The sequence below is a fragment of the Cibotium barometz genome, chromosome 39 (genome assembly GCF_041138505.1).
Source record: "Cibotium barometz isolate CiBa-2024 chromosome 39, ASM4113850v1, whole genome shotgun sequence".
NCBI lineage: Eukaryota > Viridiplantae > Streptophyta > Polypodiopsida > Cyatheales > Cibotiaceae > Cibotium > Cibotium barometz.
Window position 1 is genome coordinate 44,641,726 of NC_141084.1, and position 20,212 is coordinate 44,661,937.

Here is a 20,212-nt window from a genome sequence, read left to right on the forward strand (position 1 = left end):
GATCATTCTACAATGGAAGCAATGGAAACAAGACGAGAGAAAAGTATGAAAGAATGAACAAGCATAAACAACTTAATTACTGAATCATCATGAAGATACCATAGCTTGAGAGAGGACACAAGATGTATAGAAAGATTCTTGGATTAATTTCTATTTCAGCCACTCCAAAGCTGGCTTACCCTTCTCCTTCAATTTGTTCTTGTTGTTGTTACAAAAAGTAGGATCTCTTGCCCTTTATGTAGGCCCTACCAAGGTCTAGGGTTGGGCTAACCCTAGATTCCTTTTCCACCCATAAGCCCAGTTTATTTGAGTGTATTAACACCTCCATTACCTCTTCCTTTCATCCTTAACCTTGTACATCATTACCTCTTCCTTTCATCCTTAACCTTGTACATCGTATATTGCAACAATTATCACTTTGTGAGGGAGAAGGTTCTTTAGGTGATGTAGATCTAGTACATGTGAGCATAGAAGATCAGTTGGTTGACATCTTCACGAAGGCATTGGGCACATAGAAGCTCCCTAAGTTAGGGAGCTTACTTGAAGTGGAGTGTGTTGAGTTGAGCTCGAGGGGGAATGTTGAGATATCGAGCTCAACTAGTGCTACAATGGACATTAATAACCCGCCTCGGTGAAATATTCCACACTTATGCCACTCCCATGGTGGGTGAGATTATGGGATTGACATGCCGCCAGTGGATAACAAGCTGTGTGAAAACCACTTTGGAGTACTAGAGTTATGGCATAGTTATAACGCCAGCTCATATAGTCAGATTCATACTATGGACTGAACATTGTATGTTATTGTAGGAGAGTACTTTTCCTTTATGTATGTACTCTTATCTTTTAGTATATGGTTGTAGAGAAGAGAAGAAGATAGAATAAAATTTACCCATCCATCTCTCTCTTATGTCTTGCACTCTCTTGGGCGTGTGTGTTTGCTTGCAAGGAACTCAAGCTCTCCCTCTCCTCCTCACATTGTCTCTACCACTGTGGGGGGAAGCGTTCGGGATCAAGGCCGCCACACTAGGGCATGGAAGAGTTAATGTCAAGGCTAAGCCTATCCCTACCTTGTATCCGAGTGAAGCTCCTCTCTTGGGCCTCCAAGGGTAGCTACTTGAAAATAAGTCAATCTCTGAGTGACCAAGCAGCAGGACCCATACTTTAAGCTCTCAATGATATGTGCAGGGGAGTCTCCAACATGTTACCACTCAGCAAACGAACAAGATGGCTCTAAATCAAACGCTAATGAGGATGCTCCTTAGATGCAATTGGAGAAGACTACTAAAGGGCCAGCGTGACGTGATCCCATGCATGCAAGAGGTTGGAAACTCCCAAAATCGGGGTGTAGACAGAGATCCTAGCTAGTAGAAAGTCCTTCCACAGCTCGCCATCTGAAATGAGACCACCAACTATCATGTTTCCCGAAAGGGCACAGCTCTAAATAGAGGGGATCAATGATGCCTAGGCCCCTTGTGTCATGGTTGAATGATCACTCTCCAGGCCTCATTGGGCCGTATAGGCCTCTTGTCACTACCAACCCAAAGAAAGTTGCCAATCAACTATTGAACGTGACTAATGGAAGCTCGGAAGAAGGCCCATCAAGAGGTGATGTATCACATGGTGGCAAGAAGTACGTGGTTCACCACCACAACACAGCTAGCTCTGGAAAGCCTTGTGGAACTCCAATATAGTAGCTTCTTTAGAATGCATAAAAGAAGAGGTGCTAGTTGCTACTCCAAGGAGAACCTAGCGTCCAAGATATTGAGCTGCTCGTGTGCCACTCAGGATCCACTAAAATCCCTCAACTGGCCTCCAAGTCGAGGCAGGCGATGAGCCAACCCTAAATCCACACGACTTGTGCTAGTTGATATGTGCTTCGGATGCACGACATAACATCTATATCACCTCAGTGAATATCTGGAGATTCTCCTCATCACTGGGTAGGTATGTTGATGTCTTATTCGACAAACTCTGAATCAAGCAATTCCTCCTATTGAACGTGACCAATGGAAGCCCGGAAGAAGGCCCATCAAGAGGTGATGTATCACATGGTGGCAAGAAGAACGTGGTTCACCACCACAACACAGCTAGCTCTGGAAAGCCTTGTGGAACTCCAATATAGTAGATTCTTTAGAATGCATAAAAGAAGAGGGGCTAGTTGCTACTCCAAGGAGATATCGATACCAACCTAGCGTCCAATATATCGAGCAGCTCGAGTGCCACTCAGGATCCACTAAAATCCCTCAACTGGCCTCCAAGTCGAGGCAGGCAATGAGCCAACCCTAAATCCACATGACTTGTGCTAGTTGATATGTGCTTCGGATGCACGACATAACATCTCTATCACCTCAGTGAATATCTGGAGATTCTCCTCATCACTGGGTAGGTATGTTGATGTCTTATTCGACAAACTCTGAATCAAGCAATTCCTCCTATACAAAGATGGGAAGACGTAGCCCATGGGGTGCTTTCTCCTAGGCGGAGAGAAAAGTACTCATGTCCTCGGCAACAAACAAAAATAGATAAGGTGCCATGCCGGACCAAGCGAGAAAGCATAAATATGTTGCCTCCAGCGAGAAAGCATAATATGTTGCCTCTAGCGACCTGGATGAGACCTTGGCTATGCGAAGCCAAATAGAGCCCAAAAACACCTCGGACCCATTCCTTGGAGAATCCCATCCGGCACATAGTCTCCTCTAGAAAGCCCCTACCCTGTCATAGGCTTTCTCAAAATTCAGAAGGAACCTTAGCTGGGCTGCAGCAGGCGCGAAAAAGTGAAAATGTTGTCCAAAGTACTCGGCAGCTCCTAGGACGGTGATGGGCCTCCACTGCCCAATCTGTTTTTCTCGTTTTCTACCACTAAAGATCAAAAAAGACTGAGACTCTTCTCCGTTCGTTAATTGTGGGGGCTAGCCCAATGAAGTCAAAAGCAATGCCTCTTTTGAGTAGGCGCACTTTGGGTAATAGGAGCAGCTCAGTGCCGCGCGCATTAGCTTTAACTTAATCCGCAATGTTATCCTCAAAGCCGGTAGTGCGGACGAATCACAGCAAAACAACATACATTATCATGTTCAGGCAGCTAGTGGACAGGTTACGTGAGGGCCTGGAATTCTTGCTGCCGGGTTGCCCATAAATTCAACGCCCGGATGGGTACTAATTACTCATCGCAGCAGTATCGTACGCTCGTTGGCAAAAAACATGGGACGTGGTAGAAAGTTTTTTGCGCTAGCTCTGATGGCGTGCGCCATCATGTGGACGTGCATCAATGCCGCCCGGGAGGAGCCCGTCCAGGCCAAGCCTGAGGAGACGGAGGGCGGTTACGGCTATGGCGGCTACGGCGGCTATGGCCACGGGGGTGGGGCCGGCTATGGCCACGGGGGTGGCGGCTATGGCCATGGAGGTGGTGGCTGGCCTGCCGACCGGACACAAGAAACGGAAGGCGGATACCGTTATGGGTACGGCGGCTATGGGCAGGGAGGCGGCGGCTATGAGTACGGACATGGGGGTGGCGGCGGCTATGGGCATGGAGGTGGGGGATGGCCTGCCGACCGAACCCAAGGAACGGAAGGCTACCATGGAGGCGGGTATGGAGGAAGTAGTGGACACGGCCACGGACACGCCGACACCGCCTCCCAGGCCGAGGCCCTACACCCCTGAATTTGAACTTGAGCACGGTATGTCGCTCTCCATGAATAAAAGAATGCTTGCTCATGCTGTCCTTAATTTCATACTGAACTCGATGCATGGATTGCCACAGTTGGATGTTTTGGACACGCCCCAGAAGAAGACAGTGCATGAATAGATGACGACCACGACTCACTGGTTTTATGATGTACCTACTCATCCATGCAATAGAATAATGTCTTCTTCCACCGCTTGCTATACTCTTGTTTTAAAATTGTGGTTAGGTTTGTATTTGTGATTCAAAGTTTGCCCTACCCTACATGAAAGGGTCGCTACTGATGCAATGTGCATGGAAAGCGCCACACCACTAACGTCTCCAAAAGGACCACTAGTGGTGGTGACCTCTTTGTTTAGGCCAATGCTGGGCAAACGAGTCAACCCACGCACACGAAGGTTATATTGCAAACCACCTCAAAAGTGAGTTTTAGCTCCTTGAAATAGGCAAAACGTCCGAATAAGCTTGAGTACAACCACATGGGATGCCTATAACACCAATTGTGATAGGCATTCAATGTTGCCCCATCAAGTTGCCAGAGGCTTAAGCAATGTTTTCTGAAGTTTACATCTGGCCATAGTGGACATTTCAGCCTCACGTCCAAGAATCCAAAGTATTACGTCTAATAAGAATGGCAAGGAATCAACTGGGACAATAAAGGGTATAGATAAACTTAGGTATTTACCTTTTAACACATTTTATATTGAGCTTTGACCTTCTCATGTATATTATGGTTTTAAGACAACCTGTGAGGGTGTGACCATATGATTTAGGAGAACGACCTTGTGTGGAAGCTCAACCCTGAGAATTTACGAAGGTCAAGCCTTAGAGAAATTGTTAAAAATTATCACTTACAAATATATATATATATATATTCCATGAGTGGGAACAAGAGAATAGAAAGATAAGACTTCCAAAATGTGAGAAGTGCTACTTTTCCCCCCTGCTAAGTGCTTCCTTTTATATAACATAGGTAGTGATAATAACACCAAAATATTAAACACACGCTTGTTGTTGTGTATTAACAATCCTATAAGAAGTCGGTATTAGGGAATTCGAGAAAATTCCAATTCCCAAAATGGTAGTGTTTAGGGATTTTATGATCAAAACATAGGTTTTATGGCACAAATAACTACATTAAAGCATGCAAACGTGTTAGTTTGTGATATAAAACCTAATCAAATTTCCCCAATATTACGTAAAAAAGCTACATGCGCACACATTACCGTACTCTTCCCATGGGGATCAATTAGATACCGAAGAAGATATTCTACTTGTCACATTGAGATTTATAGTCCCAAAATGAGACCATTGGCATTAATCAAGGGACTTAAAAAAATAAAACGCTTTTTTACAGCTGTTTTTTAAATTAAGGGAGAATGGCAGGTGGTGCCATTCTTCCTCAATTTTGGTAAAGGACTTAGAACATACAAAATGGTTGCTTGCAACTGTTCTTGAACCTATGTATAATTATTTCTAGAAATTGGTTTAGGTACACACACTATGAAATGCAATTTTTGGTAGCATGAGCAGCATCATCTCAAGAGTCTTTGTGGTGTTCATAAACACCATCAAAATATTAGATCTAAGACGTTTTGTTCTACAATTGTCACATTCAAATAGTTTAATAAATGGTCATTGTGCTGTTATCCTCATTGGATGACCTCTAATCCAAAATTAATGGAAGAATTGAACCACTACAATTCTCTCCCTCTTGTATAAAATGGAGGAAGAAAGAAAATGGTGCCATCCTCCTTTAATCATTAAACTTTCCAAGGGAGAATGGTAGTTCTACCATCCTCCCTACTCTGATTACAGTGATCAAAACATGGAGCATGGCTTTGTTTAGTTTGGTGCATTATCATTTTGTAGTGTTGCCATTCTACCTGGCTAGTCTAATTACAATGAAAGCATGGAGCATGGATTTGTTTGGTTTGGTGCATTATCATTTTGGGAATAGTAGTGTTACCATTCTACCCCCAATCACAATGTGATCTTAGCTACACTCTTGCAAACTCACTCCTCATTAAAGGACCCATTCCCATTGAATATTTGATTTGAGATGAGAGCGGCAGTGGTGCCAATCTCCCTCTTATTAGATTTGGCTTGGTTTGGTGCATTATCATTGGGGAGAATGGCAGTGGTGCCATTCTCCCCCAAACAAAAATGCCAAACCGCCACCATCCGCTTCTTGCAAAATTAGATGTAGAATATGGTAATGGAGAGGGAAAGAGTGGTACAATTTAAGAATGACAATGGGGAGGAATGATACACGATCACATTCATATAGATTTTATTTTTCATTGGTAAAATATTCATGTCTTTCTCGAAGCACACAAATAAAAAGAACACAAAGTAGAAACAAACTAGATATTAAAAAAGACATTTATGAATGGAGTCTTGTTATTACTTCACTATCTCAATTTAAGCATAACATAGATTCACATGTCTTCAATTCTAACATTAAAAGACATCAAAGGATTTATACAGAGATATAAATGTGCAAGAGTTAAAGCTGTATTTACAAAAAAAATATAATCTATAGCTTCTGAATTACAACTTGAAGGGTAAACAATGAACTATTTGTGTGAGCACCTTTAAGGTTTGCAATGAACAAAGTATTCCTCACACAATTAAACATTTTGTTGAAAATACACAAAAGCATTTATATTCAAATTAGTGTAAGATTGCATTGGCACACAAAACACAAACATGATATCTGGTAATGAATGAAAAAGTATTCATAGTGTAAGATAACATTGGCACACAAAACACAAACATGATATGTGGTAATGAATGACAAAGTGTAAGATTGCATTGTATTAACAAAAAAATATAATCCATAACTTCTGAATTAAAACTTGAAGGATAAACAATGAACTATTTGTGAGCACCTTTAATGTTTGCAATGAACAAAGTATTCCTCACACAATTAAACATTTTGTTGTAAAGACATAAAAGCATTTATATTCAAAGTGTAAGATTGCATTGGCACACAAAACACAAACATGATACTTGGTAATGAATGAAAAAGTATTCATAGTGTTATGTTATTGATCAAACGCATAGTGTGCGAATTGAACAGATGCAGAGGAGAAGGGAGCTTAAGTTCTTGCAAGCACACACACAAGGTGAGAGGCTGAAAATTCTTCTTCTTCTTCTTCTTCACACAACAAAAGAGGACTATAAAGAAGATAAAGTGACTAACATACAAGCGGTCCCTAATGGGAACACGCTAAGTGGAGTGGGTAGTCTAGCTATAGAATATCTAGCAAAGATATGTCGGTGCCAACTGTTAAGATATCGAGCTCATCTAGTGAGGCGGTGGACACTGATGACCCGCCTGGGGGATAGGCCGCACACTTGCACCACTAGCATGGTTGGTGAGATCATGGGTGATATGCATCCACCAGTGGGATGATAGGATGTGTGACAGCCATTCTAGAGACTGGTATAGTTATAGCGCCAGCTCATTTTAGTTGGGTTCACACTATAGAGAACCCTAGTATGTATTTGGTTGAGTACCTTTCATATTGTGTGTACTCTTATCTTTGTATATGGTGTGTTGAGTGTTGAAGAAGAAGATTTTCAGCCTCTCATCTTGTGTGCTCTCTATTAGGATTTTGTGAGTGTGTGTGTGCTTGCAAGAGCTCAAGCTCTCTTCTCCCCTACATCTTTTAATGGTATCAAAGCCTGGTTCATGCTAAGGACTGAGCTGCAACAAGTAACAGAAGCACAGGAAGCGGTACGAGGGTAAGAGCTTCAACTACTCTTCCCTATTTGTGTTGGCGACTACATCCTTGTTGGGAGCTCTACAGGAGGCACCGGTAAACGATCTGTGATTGAGGAGCTTTCTTTGCAGGATTAAAGCTACAGGTCAACTATTTAGTCTTATTGGACAAAACTTTTTGGGTTGAAAACACGTTTCGGGCACGTGAGGACCTCCATTTTTCAAAAAGAAGGCGATTTCAAGCAGTGCGGGTAAGTCATCGATTCTCTGCAGAACTCTGTTTTAAGAACTGCAGGAAGACAGATTGGTTGTGCCGACATTGTGTGTTCTACAAGGAGGTCAACAATTGCCATTGGGTTTATTTATGCACATTGAGGTCACTGGTGGTGACATTTGCGTGTACTACAGTTCCCAATTTTACAGATTTGGTGTCTATGTTGATTATAGAAGAGAAGAGCTTGGGTGAAGACCAACAGTCTTCACAAAACAAAAACAGTTCAGAGCAACAGGCCTTCTACACAAGTTCAGGAAGAGGACGAGGTCGAGGAGGTCGTGGACGCAGTCAAGGAGGTGGTCGAACAGGTAATCAGAATTATGGCCAGCAGACAAGAGCAACAATAATCCTAGAATTCACAACAACAACAACATGCAGGTGGAAGAGGCCAATTCAGAGGCAGGGGGAGTCAAAGAGGTCGTGGAAATCAGCACAGACAGTATAATGATACACGTGAATGCTTTTACTGTGGTAAGCCGGGACATGTGCAGGTAGATTGTTATAAGAAGTAGGCTGACATGCAAAATGGAAAATTGTAGCAAAACAACTATGCATTCTCGAGCAAAAACAATGAGGATAATGAAAGGTTATTTGTTATGCAGCATGTCCTTAATGCCATGTCTGAAAATGTAGAAGCAGCACATATAGATGATGTATGGTACTTTGATTCAGGTGCTTCAAACCACATGACAAGTCATGGGGAGTGGTTCAAGGAGATGAAAAACCTTGAAAGCCTAGGTTTTGTGGAAACAGGGGATGATGTTGCTCATCCAATTGCCCATGTTGGAGATGTGCCATTGTCTATGGAGGATGGCAAAGTGAAGTATCTTGCAAATGTACTTCATATTCCGAACATAACAAAGAATCTGGTTTCAGTTGGTCAGATGATTGAGCAGGGTTTGCAGGTTCGGTTCAACCTTGATGGTTGTTATGTTGAAGACTTTAAAGACAAGTGCAAGTTGGTTGCAAAAGGCAACAGAGTGGGCAGAATGTTTACATTGAATGTAAACATGCATGAAGTGAGTGCTGCGATGTTTGCAAATGGTTCTTGAATTGTTGCAGACACACACATTTGGCATAAAAGAATTGGACATGTGAATGTGCAGAGAATGAAGTCTATGTAGACTAAAGGAATTGTGTGACAGGGCTACCAAAATTTAAAGTTGAAGGTATGCAGAGAATATGTGAAGCATGCCAATTCGAAAAGCAAACCGAAAGATTGTATTTCCACGTAAGATAAATGTAAGCAAAAATGCACTAGATGTTGTGCATTCAGATGTATGGGGTCCTACGAAGACCATGGCTATGGGAGGCTGTAGGTATTATGTGACATTTATTGATGTGACCACACAACTTAGGAAAGTGTGGATATGCTTCATGAAGAAGAAGGGTGAGGTGTTCACTCACTTTCAGAATTTCATAGTTATGGTTGAAAAGCAAACAGGGAAATATGTAAAGTGCCTAAGGTCAGATGGAGGGGGAGAGTACTTCTCTAATAAGTTCTCTGAATTCTTGAAGAAGAATGGTATTCGGAGACAGTTTACATGTAGATACACTCTGCAGCAAAATGGAGTTGCTGGAGCAAAAAAATAGGCACATTGCTAAGATTGCACGAGCATTGATGGAAGAGAAGAATAAGCCGCATAGCTATTGGACTGAGGCTATTTCTACAGCAGTTTACATCATAAACAGGACTCCAACTATAGCCATACATGATTTAACTCCAGAGGAGAGGTTTACTGGTAGAAAACCTGATTTGTCTCATCTGAAAGTCTTTGGATGCATTGCATATGTGCATGTGCAAGATGAGCTGAGAACTAAGCTGGATCCAAAGGCTAAAAAATGTGTGTTTATTGGGTATTCCCTTGAGCAAAAGGGATACAGGTGTTATAACCCTGCTACACGTGAGTTGAGGGTAAGCAAGGATGTTATTTTTGATGAGATGAGCAGCTGATATGTTGCTGAAAAAGAAGCTGTTGGGACTGATGTGAGTGGAAATGTGGTTGTACAAAATGCAAGTTCAGTAATCACAGTCTTTGAGTGGACCAGGAGAGTCCTCATCTAGTGGTTCAGTTGATAGACCATGGAGTGGCAGGCTGCATCATGATACTAGTCCTGCAAATGTGATTAGTATATCACATAAAAGCAAAGAGAAAGTGATTGAGCCCCTTAGTATGCCTGACATTTTTGTAGGGCATTGTCATGTTGATGGAGAGTCTAGTGGCTCAGAGATGAGCCTTGATGAGGAGCTTGGGATACCAGCTATGAGAACACCTGGTGTAAAGAAGTCTATGGAAGCCATGAATGCAAAGCTGCGAAGATCTGGAAGAGTGAAGAATGTTGTGCAGAGGTTTACCTATGATGGTTGTGTTGGGAGAAAGCTATGGATGAGGATATGGATGCACTATATGGAAATGAGACTTGGGATTTAGTGCAATTGCCTGAAGGCAAGAAAGCCATTGGATGCAAGTGGGTGTACAAAGTAAAACATAGCAATGATGGAAGCATAAGCAGGTACAAGGCTAGATTGGTAGCCAAAGGATATGCGCAGACATGTGGCATTGATTATGAGAAAACTTTCAGCCCACTTGCCAAGATGGCAACAGTGAGAGTTGTGATAGTAGTGGCTGCATCAAAGAGATGGATGTAAAGAATGCATTCTTGCATGGGGATTTGCAGGAAGAGGTTTATATGTTGCAGCCACCTGGTTATGAGGATGTGAGTCACCCTGAGCATGTTTGCAGGTTGAAGAAAGCCTTGGATGGCTTAAAACAAGCACCAAGAGCATGGTCTGACAAAATTTCTGAATATCTTGTCACTATTAGCTTTCATGTAGCCAATGCAGATTTCTCGCTATATGTGAGACACGGTGATATAGGGGTTGTGCTTGTTGTCATCTATGTAGATGACTTGATCACTACGGGGGACCATAATGCAGAGATCTTTGATGTAAAGATCTTGCTTAGACAGAAATTTGAGATGAAGGATCTGGGGGACCTCAGATATTTCTTAGGCATTGAGGTGATTAAGGTCACCATATGGTATTGGATTACTGCAGAGACAGTATGGCTTAGACATGTTGTCCAAGTACGGTATGATAGGCTGTAAGCCTATCTCAGTGCCATTGGATTAGAATGGCAAGTTGAGTGCAGATTCAGGAGAGATTTTGGAGGATCCTACTATGTATAGGTGCATAGTAGGAAGCTTGATCTACATGACGATCACCATGCCAGATTTGAGCTATGCTGTTGGGTTGGTGAGTAAGTTTAGGCAGGTTCGTCGGAAGCTGCATTTGGATGCATTGAGACGCATACTGAGGTATGTGAGGTCTACTTTGCATTGTGGACTATTTTATGAGACTGGGATAGAGATATGTGTACATGGGTACACAGATGCTGATTGGGTTGGTAGTATCTCAGATAGATCTACTAGTGGCTTCATGTTTTCTTTGGGGAGTGCTGCTGTGACTTGGAGCAAAAAGAAGCAGCCTACGGTTGCTCTATCCGATACAGAGGTGCTGCTATGGCAGCATGTGATGTAGCTTGGTTGAGAAAGCTACTTTGCAGATTTGGGTCTATCAGTGCATAGACAAGTTGTCATTTTCGGTGACAACATTAGCAGCCAGGAACCCAGTTTTTCATGCTCGCACTAAGCATATAGAGGTCCACTACCATTTTGTAAGAGAGAAGGTCTTGGCAAGAGACCTTGACCTTGTTTATGTCTGTCATGGCGTTGAACTCGAGGAGGAGTGTTGAGATATCTAGCTCATCTAGTGAGGCGGTGGACACTGATGACCCGCCTGGGGGATAGGCCCCACACTTACACCACTAGTATGGTTGGTGAGATCATGGGTGATATGCGGCCTGTGGGATGACAGGCTATGTGACAGCCATTCTAGAGACCGGTATAGTTATAGCACCAGCTCATTTTAGTTGGGTTCACACTATAGAGAACCCTAGTATGTAATTGGTTGAGTACCTTTCATATTGTGTGTACTCTTATCTTTGTATATGGTGTGTTGAGTGTTGAGTGAAGAAGAACATTTTCAGCCTCTCACCTTGTGTGCTCTCTATTAGGGTTTTGTGAGTGTGTGTGTGCTTGCAAGAGCTCAAGCTCTCTTCTCCCCTCCTGCATCTTTTCACCAACTACCAAACCTGCGAGTGATGTAAATGTTGAACGGTCATCCAGGTGCCTTGTGCCTCTCACCTTGTGTGCTCTCTATTAGGGTTTTGTGAGTGTGTGTGTGCTTGCAAGAGCTCAAGCTCTCTTCTCGCCTCCTGCATCTTTTCACCAACTACCAAACCTGCGAGTGATGTAAATGTTGAACGGTCATTCAGGTGCCTTGTGTCAGCTCATGTTGAGCTTGACATCTCAACACTCCCCCCCCTCAAGCTCAACTCTCTAGCTCATGAAGTCCAAGCATATCTCAAAATCTACGGAGCTTCTCAGCTTCCAAGGACTTTTGGCCATGCTGATAATGATGTGCTTTTGCTTTAGCTTGGCTTGCCTCGCTTTGGCCTCTTCTTGTGCCGTTTGTTTTCATATCCTCATGGTCTTTTTTTCGCTGTTTTTTATCATGGATGGCTTTCAAGGTGGCCTCAGTGAGAGGGCCATAGTAGCGTTTAAGTTTTCTACCATTAAAGTAACTAGCCTTCTGAGCAACACCATCAAGTGTTTCAATGCACACCACCTTGTGGTGTGATCTTAGAGACTAGGAAAGGTCCTAAGCCCCTGAGCTTGAGATTTTTCTTGTGCCATGTCACCCTTGAGTTGATCATCAAACCGTTGTTTACGCTTGAGCTTCTCTACAATCATGCTCTAGATTGCAAAGAGGGAGGTTTCATCAAGCTTTTCAAGTTCGAATAGGCAACAACTTAAGGCATTTTCGATGAGCTTTTCGTGCATCTCGCAGCACGTAGAATTGGGACTAAGAACTCCATGGGCATGACTTTTTCAGTACCGTAGGTTGAACTAAAAGGAGGAGTAGCATTGGTTTTGCTGCTTTGTACAAAGTTCTATAGGCCCAAAGTGTAGGTTAAGCAAATATTCAATGAATGAAATTCAATAAAGTAGCAATTGAAATATTACTCTTCGATAAAGATAGTTTAGGGAGAACCTTTCTAGACTCAAACCTTGAATCATCAAACTATGACCAAGACATAACTCCTTCGTCAGTTTCAAGAAAAGACGATGTGACCAGTTCAGTAATCTACATTCAAATCACCCACCGAATCTGAATCTAAGTCTTGGGATACGGAATTAAGATATACCCATTGTATTCAAAAGAAATTCAAAACTGAAAACTTGCATTAAAACCCTATTTTCTTAAAGGACTGTCTTACGCCAGAATTCTGGAGAGAGCATTTGGTATATGTGTTTTTCTAAGGGAAGTTCAGTCGCAATAGCTGGCAGGCGGGGAGTGTTCAAAGGATGGCTCACGCGATAAAAACTTACCCAAGTCTTGACCAGCCTGGGTATGGTAAAAAATGGTGTGCTTCCGGTACGATGGGCGAGGGGGGCCGACAAAGAGATCCATGAGTGAAGTGTGAGGACACCTAAGGAGGATCCTGGAGGGTTCTGACCAAGTGATGCACGAGCTCGCGGTGCTTAAGACTCCCATGTGTATGTCGTGGAAGATGTATATATGAATGATCACGAGAAAATTATTGTAATCCGTTACTAGATCTCGTTGCTGACTTGCTGGTCTCAATGGAGAGTCCAGAGTAATATTGTTTTGTGAGAAACAAGGAATGAATGGAAATTTTGAGTTTTGACATCTGTAACCAATAATTATTTCTCAAGGGATTGTTTTAAAAGTTACAGTTTAAAGAGGAGTGTGTGCGTATCTGTATTCTAAAGCAAAAGTTAAGAAAGGCATTCAATTATGGGTGGGTGGTTTTACTATTCCAGTGGTTGGGCGGTGCCAAACCCATGGGCCGGATGGGGTTAGGCTGGAGTCAGTAGAGTTTTAATAATAAAATTGATTAATAGGAATATGCTTAGAGCTCGAGTAGTTAATTAAAAGCCTGAAGACTTCTCTAATGAATAGATTAATGGGTGTGCCTGATTCAATTAGAAAAAAAAACGTTGATTCCTTCAAGTCTGTAATAGTTTCCCTTCTATCTAGTTTAATTAGATGAAGGTTGGTTCGGTATCTTGACCTCGTTAGAAAAATTTGTTAAGAAAATAAAAATGGTGGAATCGTCCCCGTTTTTCGGACATGGAAAATTTTCCCAATTTCGATTTTCAGAATGACCACCAGCTTAGTCTCGTGCCCCGACACTCGAGGGCGAGGCCCCAAGTGAGAAACCTTGCCTCGTGCAAGAGGAAGCTACTTTCGCTGCTACCATTCGGGAATCTGGTGTGCAGAGGGGGCAGTGGGATCTCACAGTTGGTATCAGAGCGCTGTTGTATATAAATTTACGTAACAGCAATAGAAATTGCTTAAAATTTTAAAGTAAATCCGGGAAATAATGTTCACTTGTTAATATTATGTTGAATGAACTTCAAAAATTGAAAACTCATAAATTGAATTGGAAATTTATAGATGGATACCCCGAAATTTATCTGGCATTCTTGAACTCTCCCAGAGTCACGATATGATAGCCTTTGCATTTGAGCACCTCATCAACTCTGCTACGACCCGAGTAAGCAGAGTGAGACTCGCACGTCATTTTGAGAGTCTTTACTTTCCTAATCCTCTTGAGCGTGGCTCTATGGAGGATGATGTATTAATATCAGTACCAGTCAGCGTCAGAGACTCACGCAAAATATTTCCTTAGCCATGATTTTGATAAGGCTACGGCTTTCACTTCTTTGTACGTATGCGATTGAGGCAGTGATTTTGGGAGCCATGATGCTCTATGTATATATCAAAAACTTTTGATAATAAATGATGTTTTGCAAAAAAATTCTAAATTGCTTTCATGATTGTGTATGGTTAATCTTGTTCAAGAAGTATGATGAAATAATTATCTGTTTAAAGATATATCTCAAAAATTAAATAATCATAAATCTATTATCAAAGTTAAGTTGACAAAAATCTCGTTTTGTCGGAATCATGAGGCGCGCGGCCCGTGCAAGGCAACCGGATCCTTTAATCGATGACGAAGAGTTAGATCCGGATGTTGGAAAAGCCCTACAGAGATCCCAACCTGATCCCTTCAAGGGTGAAGGGGAGCAATTCGGTGAAGTAGTGGAAAAATGGATTGAGGCTATGGAAGAATACTGTGATATAACTGGCTACAATGAGAGAAGCAAGATGGCTCTCGCCAGGTTAAAGATTGTGGAAACGGCCAGGGTCGCTTGGAGGAATCACTGCGAGACTAACCATCTCGATCGGAATACCCAGACCTAGATCGATCTTAAAGCTTACCTCAGAAAGAGGTTTTGTCCTTCGGGCTTCCTTGAAACTAAAATGAATGAGTTCTTGGAAGTAAAGCAGGATAGCCAAACAATTGAAGAGTACCATCAGGCCTTTTCCCTTCTCCTCAAATATTCCCCGCAATTGGATGAAGAGAAGCTGATGGCTAGATTCATTTGAGGAATGAACAAGCCATTGGACACCTTAGTAAAGAATGCCAAACCTGTCTCAATGGCCGAAGCAGTAAGAATGGCAAAAGAATTTGCCAAAGTCTTTGTTGTTAAGGTCCCACCAAAGCCTGCTACCTCTAACTTTAAAAACTTCCAAACCCTCGAACTTTGCTCCACCAAAGAGGCAGCAAGGCCCAATTCAGAATCAGGATGTGGGAAGATTCAAAAGTGAAGGACTCTTCCCCCAGAACACTTTCTCAGAAGCCCCACCTCTTTCAAGGATTCAGAGGGATGAGCTCAGAAGTGAGAACTTTTGTTTTGGATGCTAGGGTTTTGGTCACCAATTGAAAGACTGCCGACTCCTGCCATCATGTAAGGGTGACAAGGATGTCAAGGACTGAGAGTGCAGAGACCAACCCCTTCCTATCAGTCAAATCAGGGTCCATCTCGTCAAAATCAAGGAAATCCCAAGAGAACTCTAGCTCACCCATCTGCCTCTATCTAGAGTAGCCTTAGAACTCCTTCCCAGAATTGGGGCAACCAAAGTGAAAGAGATTCACCTCAGACTGCAGTAGCCACAGCAGTTACAATAGAAAAAGTAGTGGAAGAGGAAAGAGGACAGATTTATGCAGCAATTGAAAACCAAGGGCCAAACCGTCAATTCTCTGTCATTTATACTCCAGCTGAGTATCAGGGTAAGCCTTTCAAGCTTTTGATTGATTCAGGTAGTACTCATTCTTTCATTTTTCCTAGATGCTTGCGTAAGCTAGTCTTAGATTAGAAATCAGGGAAACCTATGCAAGTTGAATTGGCCAGTGGGAAGATTCTTTTCACTCATCTTGAGACAGATCATATTCAGTTCAAACTAGATGGAAATTTAACTGATTGTCAGTTCAGAGTTATACCTTTGGGAGTTTTTGACAAGATCCTTGGAATGGATTGGCTCCACAAAAATCAACCTGAAATTCACTGTCATAATGGAACCATTTCCTTCCGTGACCTTCACGGAAACAAAGTTCAAGGAACTGAAATTTCAGAATCCCCAAGTTTGCAATTAGTAAAAGCTTCTAAGTTACTAAAAGGACTTAGAAAGAAGCAGCTCATTTATGTTGTCAAAATGAATCCAGTAGACACAAAGTTAAAAACTAAAGAACCTGAATGGTTAAGTGATTATGATGATTTATTCCCAGCAGAATTAACAAAGATACCTCCAATTCGGGAAGTAGATCATGTGATAGAATTGACCCCTGGAGCTTAGCCAGTAGCCCTGTGCACGTGCAAAATGCCAGTTCCTGAAGCCATCAAACTCAAGGAGCACCTTAGATAGCTGTTAGAACAAGTGTTTGTAAGACCTGGTGTTACTTCAAAAAAAGAAAGATGGAACGCTAAGACTCTGTGTGGACTACAGAGGTCTAAATCAGCTGACAGTTAAGAATAAGTATCATATCCCCAGAATTGAGGAGCTTTTGGACAGGCTAAGTGGAGCCCAGATCTTCACAAAGATAGATCTCAAATTAGGGTATTATCAGATCAGGATTAATGAGCAAGATATCCCGAAGACAGCCACCATCAATACTCGTAATGGGCATTATGAATTCACTGTCATGCCATTTGGATTGACAAATGCTCCAGCTACATTCAATCGCCTAATGCAGGTGTTAACCCATGGCGGACATTGCGACATACTATATTTTACGTCATTAATTTAAATATTCTGAGTCATGGGCCGGGCTTGTCGGCACCATATGTTAAGGATGAAGGGATTGGGTGATCGCCGATGAGAGGCGCACCTTGGATATCAGTAGGATAAGGGTTAGGGTCGGCCGGCCATGTATGGGCGCCCAAGTGTGAATGGCCAAGTCACCTATATGAGTCAAATGTAACCCTAAAATCCTCATTCTCATGTGTTGTGAATAGAAGAGTGCTCTTGCCTTATCTCCTTGTTTTCCTTCTCCTGCGTGTGTGAGAGAGAGAGAGAGAGAGTGAGAGAGCGATCGAGCGCACTGTGTAGCGGCACGGCGAGGCGGCGGAGAGGCGGTAGAGCGGCGACGGCGGCTCCTCCTTCACGGCTGCGATGCGAGAATCCTTCAAGGCGGCAGTTAAGCGGTGAGTGACACACCTTTTTGCATTCTGTTTTGAGCTTGCCTTCCTGGTTGTATGCTTGTAGCCATTCGTGGCTCGCATACGGTGTTCGGCAAGTCCCCAGCTACGACCTGTGCGGCAAAAGCGCACATTTTTGGCGCCGCTGTCGGGGAGTTGCCCTGCACCAAGCTCCAGTTTGCAGCTCGGCTGCTGCGTGAAGTTTAATCTACACTGTAGGAAAGCGACTGTGTGTTTGTTGTTAAGGTGTTTCTGTGTTTTGCAATCTGTTTCTGCAATTTGTCTGTTGCATTTCAGTTTCTTTAGTTATATTTTCGCTCCGCGTGTGGGCGTGCAATCTGTTATCTGGTTTCTGTGTGTGAGAGGGATTTCTGAATCCCCAGATCTGTGCTGTGTGTGCGAACTGCGCCACGGCCAAGGCTGAACCCTAAGGAAACCCTAGAAAACTTCTCACAAAAAAAAAATTTTAAAAAATTTAAAAAATTAAAAAAGAAAAAATTAAATTTTATTTTCAAAGAAAGAACCAAACATGTGGAGAGGAAAGATTTTCTAATTGGAGAAAAAAATTTTGAAAAGAAAGAACCCCAATTGACCCACGACCCACGACCCACGGCCCCGGCCCCGGCCCCGGCCTCGGTCTCGGTCTCGGTCTTTTGATATATATATATAGGAGAGTGAGCCTCCATAGCTTTCTCTCAAGTGAGAGCTTATGGGAAGTTGTGCCCTATATGTAGCCCACTCCCCAAGGAGTAAAGTGAGCATGTGGGATAAAGCCCTCACCCTTTCCTCCACAAGCAAATAGGCTTTTGCCCTTTCCCCCCAAAGGAAACGGACTATTTTGAGGATTACAGGAGCTCTAGATAGGCGAACACGGTGCTGTAAAGCACACTAGGACCCTTTAAACGATACGCTCGTTTCGAGCTATCACACGCCCTAGTCCAGGTTCGACCGTAAGTAAGGGGGTCAAAAACGGGTTAAAAACAACACAAAAACAAGTAAAAACGGGGTGCGAAACACCTAAGAAACCACTTCTGTGAGTTTCAAGGGTAGTTACCAACGCACGTAGGGTACCCACGTCACATGCATCTACGCTCTGGTCGGGTGCTGGAGTCTGAGCCACTAGAAAGCATTTCAGTCTACGCAGGCTCACACCATCCCTCCACGTTGGCATCTTGGCCTTCGGCTGGAACCCAAGGGAGTGCAACCCAAGATCCACGAATAGTGGATAGTGACTCATCCTCTGACTCAGAAGCCATGGAAGGGCACCCTACCAAGAACCATGAGGAGACAAGCCAAAACATGCCAGTGTGGGTCCCACAACCCGGATCTAGCATGTTTAGTCGTCTAATAGAGACCTTTAGTAGAGCTACACGCTCTGAACATGCGACAAGCGAAGTAAATGAGGAAGGAGGGGTAGTAGATTCGCCATTCACATCTTATGTAGACCCTATCCTCCCAAAGAGTGTCCATGTGGATATTCTACCCACTTCGTTCAATGAGGGCCCTACTGAGCTACCACATTCCGATGCTCTTCCTAAAGTAGAGGTCCCTAGAAGCCAATCCATAAGAAGTGACATTGCGTCCACTTCAAGAGAACCATTTGGCACACCAAGTCTAGATGGGATATTTCTCAATGAAAATTGGGAATATGATCTACACACAGAGACTCTAACGGACCTATACACGGGTTACACATACCATGTAGGTTGGTTAGAAGTCCTACGATCCACATCTAGCGCCACTAATCTAGAGGAGCAACAGCAAATGATATGTGATGTTATTCATAGAATTATCCAAATTGAGAGGCAAAATAGGGGAGTGGACCTAGTTTCCACTGGCCCTATGAGGTTTTTGGATACGGGCAAGGCCAAACAACCAACCCTATCACAATTGGAGACTCCCTCGGTGAGTCCCATAGACCCTTCGTATGTTGTTTCGCCTGGAGTCTCAATGCAGGTTGAGCCCACGAGCAGTAACTTTAGTTTTCCAACCTTGGCTCAACTTTCCATTAAGGAATCCGCAATGCCTACCCCAATGATGAGCATAGCTGAAAGTGCACCTGTTACCGCTGTAGTTAGTACGACACCGCTACCTAGTGGAACAGTACCTACAACAGTGCGTGCCAGTGCCTATCGACCCTATGTACCTATCGCTACTCATGCTCAGGTAGCTCCTACGCCTCTTAGTATGCCAATGGCGTATGCTCCACGATCGCCTTATCATAACCATTATCCAAGGGGAGCTAGGCCTAGTCACATATCATATCCTACGTCATTTGCCAACTTACTCAGACCAACGCCAACTCCTATCAGCCAGGCTATCCCAGAAGTGCCTCCACCAGCTATGCCTGCTCACTTAGGTGATCTCGCAGCATTTGCTCAGACGATCGGACGATCCATTGCAGAAAACATGCGGGGTATGCCTGAGAGAGAACCTAGAAGCAAGGCAGTACAAGTGGCTAAGCTCACTCAAAACTTCAGTGGTAACGAGGATGTTAGGAAGCACATTGAAGTCTTTGAACACGTGTGTGATTCCTTGGAAGAGCACAATGAGCTGCACAAGTGTAAAGCCTTAGGCTTAACCTTGAGTGGGAAGGCCGGAGATTGGTATCGAACCTTAAGGGTTGAAGAGCGCACTCACTACCCCACTCTCAAGAGATTGTTCTTGAAAGAATACATACGCGAGGGTGTGCTTTGGGGGGTAGCATCTCAACTCCAAAAAGCTGAACGCGAGGAAGGGGAGTCAGTGAGAGACTTTATAAGTCGATTGAAACATCTAAATTCTCGCTGCACTCCCGATGAACGCTTCAATAACAACCAACTCCTCGATAGATTCATCCGAGGATTGCGCCACGAGGACATTTACAATGGCCTAGTCATTAGAGGTCTTACAA

The 20,212-nt window shown here is 43.2% G+C and overlaps 1 protein-coding gene across 1 annotated transcript; it reads left to right on the top strand.

The window, feature by feature from the left end:
• Positions 1–3,137: 3,137 nt before the first annotated feature.
• Positions 3,138–3,875, top strand: LOC147616146 (uncharacterized). Its single transcript, XM_086778775.1, has 2 exons — positions 3,138–3,677; positions 3,761–3,875. The coding sequence occupies exons 1-2, from the start codon at positions 3,269–3,271 to the stop codon at positions 3,799–3,801; spliced, it is 450 nt and encodes a 149-aa protein (XP_086634901.1). The 5' UTR covers positions 3,138–3,268; the 3' UTR covers positions 3,802–3,875.
• The last annotated feature ends 16,337 nt before the right edge of the window (positions 3,876–20,212 follow it).